This window comes from Biomphalaria glabrata, chromosome 13 (genome assembly GCF_947242115.1).
Source record: "Biomphalaria glabrata chromosome 13, xgBioGlab47.1, whole genome shotgun sequence".
Taxonomy (NCBI): domain Eukaryota; kingdom Metazoa; phylum Mollusca; class Gastropoda; family Planorbidae; genus Biomphalaria; species Biomphalaria glabrata.
Window position 1 is genome coordinate 12,991,076 of NC_074723.1, and position 17,806 is coordinate 13,008,881.

Genomic DNA, 17,806 nt, shown 5'->3' on the forward strand with positions numbered 1-17,806 from the left:
GTGCCATTAGAGAATGGAACGGGTTGCCTGAACCTTATATTATAAATTACAATGAGTTAGTATCTCGAATTAGCATGCATGATTAACACATAGAGACCAAATCTCCATTATCTTAAATATCATCTCATTTCTGCATGTATGGTCCCGTCTGGGAAAAAAGATCATCAAACAGCTTCCTCCGAGTGTCTCGGTGCTGGGCGATTCGAGTCTCTCCACTCCAACTTTCCCCTGTTTTGCCCATCTGCTTGGCATCAGCTTCCAAAAATCTCTGCGCCATATATTTTCGAGTCGTCTTCTTCCTCTTACCATGGGGCTATCAATGTTTGCCTTTAGCGCTTCAGCCAGTCCTGTAGATTTGCCGTTCTTCAAATGCTTGATTGCGATGCGGATCTCTTCTTTAGTGAGTGAACTGCACTTAAATTGATAGGCCAATACTTCTTTCACTTTCTGCCTCATCTGCTCCTAATCTTATCATCTCTTCTCTGAGCTGGAACTTGTTTAATAGTGTGACCTTTAACTTTTCCTGTTTAGACCAGTCTTTCAAGGCGTAGGTGTCGTTGTCGGGCCACCAGAAGATATGCTCTGAAGCAACATCTGATCCTCTAGCGTTTGACACGTAGGCCTATCCTTCATCCTGAAGAGAGCGACGGAACTTCTTCACGATACAGACGTGGTCAATTTGATTATGTATTGATATGTCTGCAGGTTATACCCAATTAAAAGCCATGTTGCCATCAGTATCCGTTTGCGTTGGTTGGGCCGTAGATCTGGATATTATAATATCTAAGTTATTCCTCTTGTTAAGGTCTTAAAGATAAAAAAAAAATTTAGGGGGGAAATTGATGTGCCAGCATGGACAAAAAAAAAAAAAAAAAAGCAAACAGATACTGAGATCTAGACTAGATCACTTGATCTGACGGTCTTAATTAGGCCTTATTTTATTTATAGGCTAATCCTGCGTCATGGTCTCGATCCCGTCCACAGGCCAGGTTGAGTATCTCTGATCTAGAATGACTGCTTCTAGTTCTATATAGATCTAGATCTAAATCTAGTCTATTTTAAGGTTTCGAGTCCGAAAATTATTCTAGTTTATTACACTGAAACATGGAACCTGAGACCTAGTAGATCTATAATCCATATTCTAGATCTGTATTCATAATAGACTCCCGTTTGATTACGTCAGTACACGTGTGAATAGACACAATAGTTGTCATTGTTTACCTAGATCTAGACATGGACCTCTAGATTAGTCTATCTAATCTACTAGATCTAGATTCTAGATTGACTAGATGTAGATATAGATATATCTACTTGATATAGGCATCTAGATCTATAGGCTTTGGTCTCTAGAATCTAGATCTTGAGTACGTTTTAACCTACAGTCAAGTGTCTAGACTCTATAGTTATGGTATTTACTGATAGATACTATACTAGATGATAGATCTAGATTATTCTAGATATAGATCTAGTTACAATAGTATAGTCTATAGTAATAGTTTTATAACTGCTAACTCTGTCTCTAGTAGAGTCTCTAGTCTAGGTTCTAGATGTAGATCTAGATCTAGTCTAGATTTACTCATATAATTATATATATATATATATATATATATGTCTATATTGAATTTGATATACTAATATTAGTAATAAATACTATTATACTTATACTATTATCTATACTTGGTCTTATAACTTATATAGTAATATAGTGATAGTGAGTTATAGTATATACTATATACTCAGACTATATAGACTCTAGATCTATATAATTGAGTATATATACTATTATAGTTTATTATAGTATATAATTTATAAGTAATAAGTATATTGTTACGAATCTCACTATCCAGGCTCTCTGCAAACTGTACCATACACCACCAACTTAAAGAACTTGACAAGTCAGGGCTCCAAAATAACATAAAGGTCTAATGTCCATAAAATAACAGCCAATACTGTACAATTGGCAGCACGTAGAACAGTACAAATAGCTCTGCGATAACAAATATCTCTCCCATAACACTGTTCCGCCGTATCAAGTCTTGCCCTGGCCTCTCCGTCTCGTTCCGGGCTTGCACTGGGTTCAACAGTTCGGGACTGACTTCACACACTTGGGCTCGTTGTGTCGGACTCGATCACAGACCAAGATCAAGACGCCGTTCGTCTCAACTGTACCTGACAGTACTCCGCACTGAACCGTCGTAATGCTCCGTACAGAACCACACCGTTGAACTGTGCTGTAGTCGACCGTGTTCTGAACCCCTGTCGTGAACCCGCTTTCTGAACCGTCTTGACTGCGACACCTCCGCTCTTTATATAGATATAGGGTCCCTACTGGCCTTCTAGAACCGGACAGAACGCCGCTCGACGTTTCTAGGTGGTCAGATGACTACAATTCTCGGGACGCTAATGAGCTCTGTTCACGACGGCGATTCTTCCCGATACCTCTTGTTGACACTCGTCTCGGCCGATCGTCATAACTCGTCACGGTTGACCGCTCGTCTAGCGCTGGCCTGGGGCGATTTGCGTCGACTGACTACACTCACACCACTACCCCCATCTGTGCCACCACCAGGTTTATAACAATATATTATATAATATTTACTATATTAGTATATACTATAATAATAATTAATATACATTATGATTATCAATAATCAATATCATGACTCATGATTATGATTTAGATTTACTAGATTTAGAATTTAGATTTAGAATTTTAGATCATCTATGATCTAGAATCTAGATCAGTAGATCACTACGGTTACGGTAGATGTCTAGATTATTATCTAATCTATAAACTTAAACTATTACTATATTATAGATTAATGACTACATCTATGAGATCTATTCTCTAGAGACTACATTTAGATTTAAATCTAGAATCTATACTACTTAACTTATATATAATATAACTTATAGTTATAGTATACTAGACTCTATAGTATAATCTAGACTAGAATCTAGAGTCTAGAACTCTAGATTGACTCTAGATTTGTTCACCTGTGACCTAGGTCCAAGGCAATCTTTAAAAAAAAAAAATTATGAATATACTTGAAACCTTTATAGCCATAAATCCATAATGCCCATAACTCAGTAACTCATGAGTAAGGCAGTAAGGTGTAAATCATAATAATATAATAATAATGATTAATGATAGATCTAGCTATAGACTCTCTATATATTAAATTAAATATACTCACTTTTTGGTTCACTTTTATATATATATAATATATATATATATATATAATATAAATCTAGATCTATATATTAAATATATATAAATATATATAATTATAATATAGATCTACATCTAGTATAAAATATAATCGTATGTCGCATATATATATATGTAAACTTAACCGATTAGAATTTAATCTAGAATTTAATGAATCTAGAATCAGTAGACTGAGCAGATGAGATTGATGTTAATGTTATGTTCCTAATCATAATTACATCTATATTAATGTATAAAATATATATATATATAATATAATTTTTATAAATCTATAATAAAATTAATATATATATCATAATATATATGTGATTTCTGTTTATTTCTTGGTATTTCTGCTTATATTAATTATTGTTTAAACAGAATCATCTTGCTGGAGATTATATTTAATAAATGACTTTTTTAAATAACTTAATAACACACTGAAGAAACATCTATGTTCTCTTATAACTAACTTCTTTATTAAACTTCTTTAAATTATAAGTAGATTCTCAATTCAATAACAACTAGACTTATAAAATGAAACTTTCTATACTACAACTTTAACTCATTACTGTAACAACTTTACGATACAAATTCAATTAAAAAAATGTAACTTCAACTACTGGACCCGCAAATGTTTAAACATAAGAGCGTTATTTATATAAAAAAAATCGTTACTATGCAAGGACCTGCTCCTCTGCAAGGACCGTTACCTCTACAAGGACTTTAAAAGTATAATGCGAGGACCCCGGCTAACTTACTTTCCCCTAATTTATACTTTTCTAAACTGTATTTTCCAGAATCATAGAAACTTCTCCCCTAAATATTTTATTAACTGTGACCTTCTAGAAACTAACTATAAATAGATGCTATTTTTTCCCCTTTTTAACCTCTTTCTCTGATTGGATGACTATAATTAACGTGTTTACTCTGGTCTTATGACCTGACCTCGGCTTCTAGAAACTGGTCTGTAAATGTTAGGTTAAATTGTGTAACGTTGTAATGTGCGTTGACATAGTATTATAATATTACATATGAGATTGGTTACTATTAATGTGTTGCGAATGTCGTAGAATGCTGGGTTCGTGCTTCCTGGAGTCACACTTGACACGTGACAAACATAGATACTAGAGATTGACTTAAGTCCGTTTCAGCAGACAAAATATAAAGTTTATTTAATAACAATATTAATACTGCACTCCTTGTCGGTTACATAATCCAATAAGAAACAAAGTCACATCCGCATAACAGCTGTATCAAATATATCCAACATGTCAAATTCTCCAAAATAGACTTCAAGTAACGTCCGCATCACAGCGGGTAACACATACTTAATAATAATAATAGTACAGAATAATAACTACTACAAATACATGTCTCAAGTGACCACTGGCTTCGACTTCCCAAAAGATACTTCTTAACTCAAAATTACTACTTGACTCTCTAAGTCACTACTGTCTGTACTGGACAAAAAGATACTACTTGACTGCCTTGTCCAAAGGATACAACTTGACTGACTGACTGAACTAAAAGTCAATTTTAGTCATTCTACTTCCTGTTTCTATATCAGGAGTTTCATTTATCTTATTACCATCTTAACCAGAGGTGAACATTTAACAGTCAATGTCAACAGAGACTGTGACATGGTCGAATTAGGTCACAGAATCATCTGATATATAGCTCTCTCTATTTTTGTTTTAGATATAATTGAATGTAAGATCAGATGTATGTTATGTATGTAGATCTATTCTATGTCCACCATGGAAATCAAATAGAAATCAAAACCATTTTATCAATCTTGTTGAAACTTGGCATAAATGTAATTAATCATTAGAACTAGATAGAGTATCATACTCATAGAGTTAAACATAGACGTCATGGTGGAGACCATATTATAGTGTCGTCTAAATGTATGTTTAATTTATTAACAGAACATAATAAATATCCCACAACCTGAGGGCATTAAGATTTTTTAAAATACCTAATTTTATCTCTAGTATATATATATTGTTATAAACCTGGTGGTGGCACAGATGGGGGTAGTGGTGTGTGTGTAGTCAGCCGACGCAAATCGCCCCAGGCCAGCGCTAGACAAGCGGTCAACCGTGACGAGTTACGAGGATCGGCCGAGACGAGTGTCAACATGATGGTTCGGGAAGGATCGACGTCGTGAACAGAGCTCAGGAGTGTCACGAGGGATGTAGTCATCTGACCACCCAGAATGGTCGAGCGACGTTCTGTCCGGTTCTAGAAGGCCAGCAGGGACCCTATATAAAGAGCGAAGGTATCAGAGACCAGCCAGTCACAACTTCCCGATCTACAGTTCGTTACAACGGCTCAGTACAAGTCCGAGACGAGACAGAGAGACCAGTGCAAGAGTTGATACGGCGGAGAGATATTTGTACAGTCTTGTGTTACGTGCTGCCAATTGTACAGTATTGGCTGTTATTTATTGACATTAAACTATTACGTTATTTTCAAGCCCAGAGTTGTCAAGTTCTTTAAGTTGGTGGTGTCATTTGGTGCAATTGCAGCGAGCCCAGATAGGGAGATTCGTAACAATATATATATATATATTATATATATATATTTATATATATATATATATATATATATATATATATATATATATATATATATATATATATATATATATATATATATATATATATATATATATATATATACTAGACATATGTTACCCGCGACCCGCGGGTCTTTATTTGCGCATTACTGTCGATATAGTCACTGAGAGTGTATTGTAAACAATTAAACGAAATAATAATGTAATAAGTAAAGCGAATGTGTCAATGTAAAAATAGCTAATAGGCTTAAATCCATTTTTTTAAAAATTAAAACATTTGCTTTTGAATAATCTAGTGGATTGGATTTAGATGTATGTTAAACGTAGCTAATGATCCTTTCACGTTATTTCTCTTTCGCTACGAAAATAAAATTAGTTTTGCGAAAATGGTTTACCCGAAGTCGATACATTCTTATCTATTAAAAACGAAAAGAGCGATAGCTTTGTTAAATAAATGGGATTATAAAGTGAACAATTAAACGAAATAATTTTTAGTACGCGAGTCATGAATGAATATAGATCTAGGCCTATCTCAACTCGGCTTCGCAGCTTTTGTAAACGAATGTAGATTTAGAAAACCAAATTTGAATGTTTATTTGATCAAAATATGAAATGAATGGACTTTAATTAATATATTTATGCGTTAAAATAGTTGGATTAGAGTTTTAGATCTAGGGATGGTATTATAAAGTGAACATATTCTAATTCAACTCTAAGATGATAAAACTTCTCTTCGCACAGATAGTTTTATACTTTAACACATAAACATATTAATTAAAGTCCATTCATTTCATATTTTGATCAAATAAACATTCACTTTATAATACCATCCCTAGGTCTAAAACTCAAGTATAGTAAACGAATGTAGATTTAGAAAACCAAATTTGAATGTTTATTTGATCAAAATATGAAATGAATGGACTTTAATTAATATATTTATTCGTTGAAATAGTTGGATTAGAGTTTTAGATCTAGGGATGGTATTAATATATGATATCAAAATATGAAATGAATGGACTTTAATTAATATGTTTATGTGTTAAAGTATAAAACTATCTGTGCGAAGAGAAGTTTTATCATCTTAGAGTTGAATTAGACTTTTAGATCTAGGGATGGGATTATAAAATAAACAATTAAACGAATTAATTTTTAATACGCGATTCATTACGGTATTGTCTAATGAAAGAATGTTCGTCAGGAAATCTGTAGTCACAGATATAAGGAACTAATTAATGTAAAAAATGCTTTTGAAACACAAAATTGAAGGTTAATTTTATTATATAATGAAATCAATGGATCTTCTTTTGTCTTTTCATGTGTCAAAGTAAAAAACTATCTGCGCAAAGTGTATTTCTTAAAATTAGATCTAGGTCTAAATCCTTTCTATCTTTTCTCATGTCAACATTGTAGACATGGCCTAGATCCATAAAATACTATAGCTTTAATAGAGTTTGACAACTTTATTTTTTTTGAGGGTCTTAAGTTTGTTTTAGGGCTACAATACATACACTACGGTCTAAGTTGGTACCCAAGGAACATTCCTGCCTAGTTTTATCAAGATTGGTCAAGCGGTTTTGATGTCTATAAGTAACATACATACATACATACATACATACCCCTCACATTCTACTTTATAATATAGATATATATATATATATGTAGTATATATATATATATATATATATATATATATATATATATATATATATATATATATATATGTAGTATATATATATATATATATATATATATATATATATATATATATATATATATATATATATATATATATATATATATATATATATATTTAAAATATCAATCCATCAATTATGATAGTATTTGGACAATGAAAATAAATTTGTTGTTTTACATTTTTTAAAAATTCATATGATATGTTTTTATTTGATGAATTTCATTGTTATTCATGTTAAAAGGTGGTGAGGGTCTTTACAATTTAAGGAAAATCTTTTCAGTGCTGAATAATGAAAAGACACAGAAGGGACATCCCCAAGCCCAAACAATTAAGGGACTGCTATGTATAAAATTTGCATGCAATGTATTTCATTGTTTGAAAAATAAAATACATGTTTTCATTAAATCTTTATAACTACTGCATTTTAAAACTCATACAAGATTTAAATTTTACAAGTCTATGATATTTGTCTCATTTGTTTCATTTGCCATCAGGCTTAAAAATGGCACTAAGTCTTGATTCACTGCCCTTCTTCAAGAGAGGTGGAATTATGGAAATTTTTATACATGTCTACCTCGACCTAAAGCTAATCTTAATTGTATACAAAAAATATTAAACTAAATGTGTCTGATGTGTGGACAATTGAAGTCTACTTTTCCATAACTTTGTCTTAGCATTTTAATATTTTATTATCTAAAATTTTTTTTTTCTTGTTAAGAAACAGTATGTTTGCACAGTTCCTACTGGCTATTCAGTTCACATGAGAATTTTACATGTAGTTGATAGGGTTTATTTTTATTATAATTTTATTATAATTTTCATTGTAGGAATATTGGATTGAATGACGAATATGGATAATATCAATATTGTTTTGCACTCTGGAAATAATGGCTCTACCAATCAGTCTAACAGTTCTGCCTGTGTAGATGGAATCCAGTGGATTTTCAGCATAACTGGTGACTGTTGTGTCACAACCAGGGAACAAGTTTCAGCTTACCTTGGATTAGCATCCATATGTCTATGGAGCTTTGTTGGCATTCCGTAAGTGTTTTTAAAAACATTTTTTTTATATGTGTGTGTGTGTTTAAAATAATAGACTAATAAACTAGGCTATTGAATACTAAGAATTTTTAGCTTGACTTAGTCACCTTTATTGTGAAAAGTACTTGAGTTAACTAAGACTAAGACTGCTTTATTGATCCTTACAGAAATCCAAATTAAATGAAATATTTATTAGTGCTTCACACTTACATTCATATAAACTTCTAAGCAAAGGGCATATAGTTGGACATGTAGTATTGTCCCAATTGATTTATAATTGCTTTGGGTCTGTTAATTTAGATGTTTTTATTTCTATTGGTGTCATTAGTCATTGACAAAATGCTGTAAATGTAAATATATTTTTTTAAAAAGGGTACCTTTTTGTGGTATTCTTAAGTACTTATCTGGAACTTTGTGTATTTAATAATCTTAGCCTTAGTCCACCTCAAATTATATTTTCTGTTTTTATTTTTTGTGAAGCATGTTATTATTTCAGTACCAATCACATAGTTGCTATAAGCATTGTATTTTACCCATGTCAGTATAGTTATATAAAATCATTTTTTGAATCTACCTGTGTGTGTGTGTGTAAATAGGGTTTTACTAGCAGCTACTAGTATATAATTTTGTGATGACAATAAATTGAATAAATCATAGAAGGAGGTCAAATTAATCTTACCACTATCTTATCCATTATTATGTAGATTTATTAGTTTGTGGTTAAGTTCACATCCTTTAAACAAAAAAAGCTTCAAAAAATTTAAAGTATAGTTAAGCCTAAAGTAAAGTTTCACTTTCAGACCATGGGTAGATAATGTAAGGTGAACAGTTTAACAAGGGTGTCATATTACAAGCATGTGAACAAACACCTTTACTTTCCCTAACATATGTCATGTACCCATTAGAGTTGGGTGAACTCTGAAACATCCCAAGGATCTCAAAGCTGAAAATGTCAGTCTTTATCAGAATTTGAATTTGCTAGCCCTTTGTTTAGAAGCCAAGCTCTTAACCACTTGTACACCTCACCACACCTTATTAAATAGTGTAGCAAAGTTTCATTTTCAAACATTGAAAGTCATTATTATTAAAAAATTTTTTTTTTTACTTTTGTTGCTAGTCAGTTGTGCAAAAATATGTGCCACCTTGCTGGAATGGTTGGACTGAGCGTTCTCTTGATATTGCAGTGGGTAGGTGGTGACTTGACAAATTTGATTGGATGCATTTTGACCAAGCAAAATAAGTTTCAGGTAAGTTATTCAAAGTTATACTCTGTATATCACTTGATTTTTTTTTAAAATTTATTAGGTAATGTAGAGATGCAATTTGTGATAGGATTATTGTTGTGTTGAAAAAAAACTCAAACTTGGAATACACATTCATTTTGGAAAAGATTAGTTTGAGGTTTGTGAAAATATTTATAAATAAAATATCTATGGCATACAAATATTGTTTTTCTCTATGAACTATTGATAGCATGTTGTAATTAGTCTTCACATTTTAAACATTTAAAATAAAAATAAATATATAAATTATGTGTAGACTCTAATTTGTTTTACATCTCTGTATTTGATTTTTTTAAAAAAGTAAAGATACCCCTTTCATATCTTGGGGCATGTTTCTTTTGCCGATGCTTAATGAGGGTTCATGTGGCCAGCATCTTTACTTCCTCAACATATGCCAAATTAGTGTTGGAAGGACTCAGTGGTGTCCTAAAAATCCTTAAGTTCAAAATCTCAGTCTTGATTGGGATTAAAACTGGAGACCCCTTGGTCTTGAGGGCCTTACCTCAGCCATTACATCCTTATATCTGATAATACCATAGCTCAAAAACTGCAAGAATAGCTTGTTATAATGTAATTAATCTGAATATTAATAAAATCTCAATTCAAAATTGTTATTATTTTATACTTTTATATTTACATTAATGTTTCTACAAAATTCTAAATTTTGTTCAGGTCTGGGAAGGGCATAGAAGTGATCTTAAATTACTTTTCTTTTTTTTTTTCTTTTTGGTAGTTGGGACATAATAAGGAATTTCATACCAATAACAATGTATTCTTTTTATTTGATAATCCCTAGGTCTTTCTAGCTATATACTTTGTTGTACTGGATGTGTTTTTATTGCTTCAATATGTGTACTACATATGTTGGAGAAAGCAAAACAGAAATAAAGGTAACATATTACTTACAATGCAATGACAAATAAGTTTATCTCTAGCTATATTTTAAAAGAAATACAATATTTTTAAACATGTACGTGCAACTTTAAATAAAGCTTTTAGTTAGTAAATGTTGTTTTTTTTCCATTTCCAGGCAACATTCCGCCCTCACCAAAACTTGCCATGTGTTTAATGGGTATCTTTGTAATGTCAACAACCTTAATCCACAATCACTTAGGTTCAACAAGCTCTTATGATGTAAAAGTAGATTATGAAAGTCATTTGCATCGCCAGACTCGCACATTGCTGTCTTTACCATCAGATAAACCAGGAGGAAACTTATTTTGGCAGGTGAAACTGAATAGTGTGTTTAATAGTTGGAACACATACTTATAATGTCTCATAATGTTGCAAAGAAAATGTTTCAATAATATTAATGTTTTTTTCTATAGAGTATAGAGTAAAGTTCCCCTTTCAGACCTTCCAATTTATAGGGCAGATGATGTTAATTAAGGTCATCTGTTTCTATAGCCAACGGTTATGGAGCAGGGTGTCATGTTGCCAGCACAATGACCAACCGCCTTTACTTTCCCCAACTAAAGTGAGGGTACCCATTAGAGTTGGGTGTATTTTTCTATACCTTAAAAAAATAGCATCTATAACCAATTCAATTATCTACTAAACTATTTGGTACATTATAAATGTCATTTGAAACTGCCTTTCATTCCTTGATTTTCTCAGAATTTTTCTCAAGGCCTTTCCTTGAGATTAGTCTTCATAAAGTTTCTTTTGTCTTTTTTTTTTCTTCCTGGATTATGCAGGTAGAAATGTCTTTATGAGACCTTATGAACTTGTCACTTGTATATATGCTATCTTTAATTTGCACATTTGCAACTGCATTTAGGAGATTTTCCTCAGCCCCATTGATCATCTGATCTTGTTATTTACCTCTTCTGTGGGAATATTTTTTCATTATATAGATCTGTGACTTGGATATTTAGTTTTTCAATTTCAATATTAGATTTCCATGATTCACAATTCTCTAGAATTATGGTTAGCAGCCCAAACTTTAGGAGTGATAATAAATCATATCCAGTGTATAAAAATGGTTTCTGTTTTTTAAACTTGTCATTGCTCTTGGATGATTTCATTCCTCAAAGTTAATTAGGTATTGAGCTGGCTATTTAATTTGTCATGCAATGGGTTAAAAAAAAAGATACATTTCTACACATTCTTTTCAGTTGAAAAAAGTTAAGTCTAGAATTTTAATTTTATTTTAATGTTGTGTTATTTAGTTCTTATATAAATATCATTAATCTCTCAGGATCCAAAGAACATTATTGGCTACTGCTTAGGTGTTGTTTCAGCTTTATTCTATTTGGGTTCAAGAGTATCACAGATATATTCAAATGTAAGTTTCTTTAAAAGTGCAACCATTTTAATTAAATTTTTAGTTTGATATCACATTAGCTAGAAGCCTAACCCCAGGAATCAATTTGTTAGGGAATTTACATTTCACCAACAACCACTTCTACCATTTGGTTCACAGCACACAGTGATTGACATTGTAGGGGATAGCTTTGAAAATTTAATACTCATAAGCTTTTATAAAAGTATATTATATACACTTAAAATATTAACCTAGTTGTACTTTATTATATGGCTTTGTTGAACCTAGAGCTTGTAAGCATGAACATGTGAACAAGTTATCAGATGAATGGAAGTGAAAGAGAGAATGAAATTTGAGTCAGTGAGAGAACAATCAGTCAAGTTGTTCAGTCAACTTAGGAGTCGTGTAGAGAGAAGTCAGTAATTTAGTATGCAATCAATCCTGTGAGTTAGAGATCAGTTGAGTTAGCAGAGAGTCAACTTAAGAGTTGTAAGAGAGCAGTCATGTAATTGTGTAATTGATGTAATAAGTTATAACTCTTTGTATTTTCAAATCATGGATTATTATTAATATCTATCTCCTCTGTTCATGTTCATACTAATTGGATTTATCTTGTGCAATTGGTACTATTTCATTGTATGTATATTATTGTAAATAAACATTGTATTCAGTACTAAGGAGTTAAGTTACTATGTGTGACATGTTTGAATGTATACAAGTAGTTCCAAGTATTGTAGTTAAATATCTGGAAAATACGCTACAATATATACACTTTAATATAACAAACTAACAGTCACTGCACGTGAGCACTAATATTAATGTTTTAATAGAGTTGTGGATTATATGAACAACATTGGTGATGAAATAAATATGAACTTGAAGTTTTGTGTCCTGGGTCCATATGGAAAGAATTGAAATTCTCAAAATATTTTGATGCTGTATTTTTTTATTCACAAAAGTGTCAGACTGATGAGCTATAAGATAATCCTGATAATCAGCATGATATCTTGGGTGTCTTTTTCAGCCATTTGCTGTCACTTGACTTATCCATAAAGTCTAGAATCTGACCACGTTAGGAGTAATGAAAAAGGAAGCATGTGAATTTCAGAAATGACTTATCAATAGAAAATAAAAAATATTAGATGATATCAATAGAAAATAAAACATATTAGATGATACGACTTATCAATAGAAAATAAAACATATTAGATGATATGACTTATCAATAGAAAATAAAACATTAGATGATACAACTTATCAATAGAAAATAAAACACATTAGATGCAAAAGGCATTTTAAAAATGAAAGATAAAAAGTATGACAAATGTTTTATATTTTAAAGAAATTTAAGTCATTATTTCTGGGTATTTAAATTTAATAGTATTTTACAATACTAATTATTAAATATACAAGTTCTGTTTTGATTTTTTTTTTCCTCATATAGGTAAGGGCACAGTCAACTGCTGGTCTTTCCTTTCTTACATTTATACTTGCAATATTGGGTAATTTGACTTATGGTGGTCAAATAATCATTCTAGACTGGAGCAGGGACTACGTTGTGGAAAGGTTGCCATGGCTACTTGGAAGTTTTGGGGTTGTCTTACTAGACTGTGGTGTATCCTTTGAATAAGAAAACTTGGTGTTTTATTAATTTTTTTTTTCCCCTCCATTTTCACTTCGTAATAAGAAATTGAACAATGCAATCAGTTTTTATTTAAAGTAATCCCTATGAGCAGCTTTAAAGAAAAAAAAAATTAAGGTTCATTGTTTGTCAGTGGGAAGCGTGGTCGAGTGGCCAAATGCGCTTGAACTTGGCTTGGCTTGGCTACCTAGAAGGGGGCTCGAGGCCTAAAGGCATCACGGAAACCAATTCCTAGATACCCCCTCTCCCCCACTGGTTCACAAATGAGATTGGACCAAAAGCGCTCTGAGCATGCTATAACCATGAAGGTAGCGCTATATAAAAGCTATAATAATAATAATAACCAACTATCATCTCTTTGTTGTAGTTTATAAAGAAATCAAGTACCCAAAGAAGAGTTAATATTTACCATTCTCTCTCTCTCTCCTGCCCACATTTGTCAATAAAAGATTTTATTTACTACGAGGTGCTCTATTTCTTTCCCTCCACTAACACTGGTTAGCTGATAAAGCTAATGGTTCATGTCCTTTTGCTCAACCCTATTTTTCTTTCTTTTTAATTTAATTTTTTAATTTTTTAATTTTGTTAATGCTGACTTAATATGATGCTAAAATGCTAATGAATAGTTTAAATATCTTCCTAGTGTTGTCATTATGCTGTGTTATTGCTGATTCACCTGATGATTTCATGAACATATTTTTTCTTCTTTTTTTTTCGGACATTATTTCTTTAACAAGTAAACAAGATACTTGTTCAATTTACTCGTTACAAGCACAATGTACTAATGATTACAGAGGAACAAGAATCTCTTCTCACCAGAGAATATTTAATCAATGCAGATGACACTGTAGACGAATCAGAAAGAGTGGAGAATACAAATAGTAACTGAAGTGGAAAAAAAAAAGTAATATGTTAACATTAGATTCATACCAACTTGTATTAGGACTTACACACAAAATATAACATTCAGAAGCTAGTGCCATAGGCCTTAGCCAAATAGATTTTATTAAGCAAGATTGAAACATACTTCTATTAAGCTACTTCTAATATACTAGCAATTCCATTTCAGCTTGAAATTGAGCTATATCAACATGCTAAAACTCTTGATACGCAAATGTAAAGTGAAGGATGTATTAATTAGAAAGTATCATAATTTTATTATTAGTATATTTTAAATTATTAGATAACAAAAAAAGGTAATTACAATGTAACATTTTAGGAGTGACGAGATCAAATGATTTGTTTATTTTAAATGAAACAAATGTGTAAATTTAGTCAAGTTTCTATGCTTCAGGGCATTTGCCATGTTATTCTTGCCAATTAATTGAACTAGTCACATGAGTTTTTTTTAAATTTCAGATTCTAGATTCAGAGTTGACTGTATTGTGTCTATATAACTTTTTGTTCTTTTATTAAAATCTTATTAAATACTGGGTAATGGTATTATACTACAGACATGCAGAATTGTTGTTGCGCCACTGACTTAAATAAACATTTTTACTTCTTTGAAATCATTTATTTATCTGTTCTTTCATCAAGATCAAATAAATCCTTTAGTCAGTAAAATAGCTATTTAAGGAAGAAGTTGTTTTTTTTTTTTTAAAGAATTGAATGTATTTACATCTTTGAAATGACAATGTATACTTTACATGCATTGCATTTTATTGGATTCCTTTTATGTCAATGATTCTCTAAATGTTTTTTCATTGGAGAGTTTGTATTTTGAGTCATTTATTTTACTATATCATTTGATAGTATTTATTGCTGTTTTTGTTTTCAAATTCATGAACAAAACTATTACTATAAGATCTTGTCAGAAGATAAGCAGGATTGCTTTACATGGCTCTGCAGATCCAAGTGTTGACTTCACATTTGACATAGATCAGGCAGTTTTCTGTTGGGGCTTTAGGAGGATGATTTAAGCTGTCTTTGTCTTGATTGCTTGTCTTTAGCAAGAGCTTTTTATGTGGGACTAAAATGTATATGCTACATCTTTGTAAGAGTTTTCCAGCTGTCTCTTAAAGCCGGTTGTTATTACTGCTACTTCTTTTCCACTGCTATAATGGCATTTACTGATCAAAAAAGTTTTCAATGTTAATTCTGTGTTTAGATTGACATAAACACTGCTCTTAAGTTTTCCTGTGCCAGGAAGGTCATGATCATGCTGTCAATATTTTTGTGTGTGTACATATTTTATTAGAACATCAAAAGACAACAAATTATACAATATATATATTTATAATTCTTTTGTTTACTTGTTATGTGATATTATTCAGACACATTTTGGGGATGGATTTTTTATAGTATAGTTTCTTTATATATATATATATTTTTAAATATCACTTTTATTACTGTGTAATGGGACGAAAGAGTTATAGCATCTTTTTCTTATTATAATCATTGTCTTCACAGCGGAAAAGAATTGATTATATGCCATTGTTCTTTTTTTTAAGCAATGGTTTAATAAACAAAGAAATCAAAAGATTTATATTATTACATGATTTCAATAATGTATACATCTTATGTCTAGAATAAGCTTTGTATTTCTAATAGCAATATTTTTTGAAGTTCTTTTTCTTCTTTTGATTGTTAGCCAGCATTTTTGGAAGCTGATGTATTATTTAAAATTGAATATCTTAAATAATTCTGATATCATTCAGAGACCAAATAAAAAAACCATGACAATATTTTGAAGTGAATATTATTGCTCTTTATGCCCATTGACAAACTTTCAATTCGTAGATGTATTTTTAGTATTATGGAAATAGCCATAGAGTATTTTGTCTTTGATTTGTCGAGGTCACTCTCATCTTGTTTGGCATCAGCTAAGGAAAGTGATGACCACATTCATTAAGGGGGATTAAAATATATCTGAAATGTTGGCTACTCCTTCTGCCCTCTGGATCATTAGGTCTTTAATGGTTTAAAACAGAATTTAAAAAATTACTTAGAAATGTTCCAGCTATTTATTTGTATTTTATTCTATATCAATGGTCAATGCATGGCTTAAACAAAAGAATTGGTATCCTTTTGAATCAATACTCAACTGTCTCTATTTGCAAAAGAATCTAGTCAAAATTATATTCATGTTCCAGTAAAGAACAAAAAACTACCATGTGGTCATCTTGGAAGTTAATTTACTCACTATAAATACTGCAGTGTTGTTGTTTTTTTTTAAATTGAGAGTTTAGACAGGCTTAAGAATAAATTACAGTGAATTGTTGTAGCAATACAAAAAATCTTTTAGATTGTTTAAAAAAAATCAAATTAGATGAAGTACTATATATTGACAAAATAGTTTGATTTTGCTACTGTCAATTGTTTTTTGATGGAGAAATACCTTGTTTATCACCTTTACCTTGTTAATCACCTTTAGAGTAAAACTTTCCTTTACCCATCTTCACTGATGTTCAGGCTTTCTACTAGATCTAGTATTTAGTATGCATATTTATTCTGGATTTTTGCATTTTAAAATAAACATTTTAAAAATATATTTTTGTTTTTATGGTGTGGTCATTTCCATTTTTTTCCTGCTCTTTAAAAAAAAAAAAAAAGGATAGGGAAAAAGGATAGGATTTCCATCTTTAATTTTTGATCAATTTAACAATAATTACAAAATAAATTTAAAAAATATTCAGCTTATTACAAGAACCTTTAAAAAATGGTATAAAATCTTTATGAACTATCATGTGATTTTAGAAAATGTTTACTAGAATTGGAATATTAAGAGATCATTTTTATATGCTTTTGCATTTGGAACTAATCAATGCTCCTTTAGAAATTAGTTACAAAATTAAATTTTGTTCTTGACATTTCTATGCTCATTAGATAAGTAACAATTTTTGTCTTTTTTTTTTTAAAGCCATGCTCATGTGCAATAATTATTTTTTTTTAGGGTGGAGGGGAACATTTAGGCCCTAATGACTTTTTTGTTTGTTGCCATTGACAAAATGGATATGACACTGATCTTGTCTTAATCTTTAGTTTGATAGACTAGTTAAGAGTTCGGATTATTACAGATATACTATATTTTTTAACATTTTACACACACATCATTAAGATAAAAATATAATATTCTTACTG

The 17,806-nt window shown here is 30.9% G+C and overlaps 1 protein-coding gene across 4 annotated transcripts; it reads left to right on the plus strand.

Annotated features, from left to right (window-relative positions):
* The first annotated feature begins 858 nt into the window (after nt 1–858).
* Nucleotides 859–17,277, plus strand: LOC106080075 (lysosomal amino acid transporter 1 homolog). 4 transcript variants are annotated; one of them, XM_056008224.1, is made up of 8 exons: nt 859–989; nt 8,319–8,532; nt 9,650–9,779; nt 10,612–10,705; nt 10,846–11,042; nt 12,016–12,102; nt 13,526–13,696; nt 14,469–17,277. In XM_056008224.1, exons 2-8 carry the CDS (start codon nt 8,333–8,335, stop codon nt 14,610–14,612), a joined length of 1,023 nt encoding a protein of 340 aa, XP_055864199.1. In that variant the 5' UTR covers nt 859–989; nt 8,319–8,332; the 3' UTR covers nt 14,613–17,277. The 4 variants fall into 4 exon arrangements, with proteins under 4 accessions (XP_055864199.1, XP_055864200.1, XP_055864198.1 ...); XM_056008225.1 differs by lacking the exon at nt 859–989 and adding an exon at nt 1,160–1,178; XM_056008223.1 differs by lacking the exon at nt 859–989 and adding an exon at nt 1,329–1,381.
* The last annotated feature ends 529 nt before the right edge of the window (nt 17,278–17,806 follow it).

Coding starts and splice junctions, on each gene's coding strand:
- LOC106080075 (XM_056008224.1), top strand. CDS start 8,333: ATGACGAATATGGATAATATCAATATTGTTTTGCACTCTGGAAATAAT. Junction 11,043..12,015: donor GAGGAAACTTATTTTGGCAG/GTGAAACTGAAT, acceptor TTAATCTCTCAG/GATCCAAAGAACATTATTGG. Junction 13,697..14,468: donor TTGTCTTACTAGACTGTGGT/GTATCCTTTGAA, acceptor CAAGTAAACAAG/ATACTTGTTCAATTTACTCG.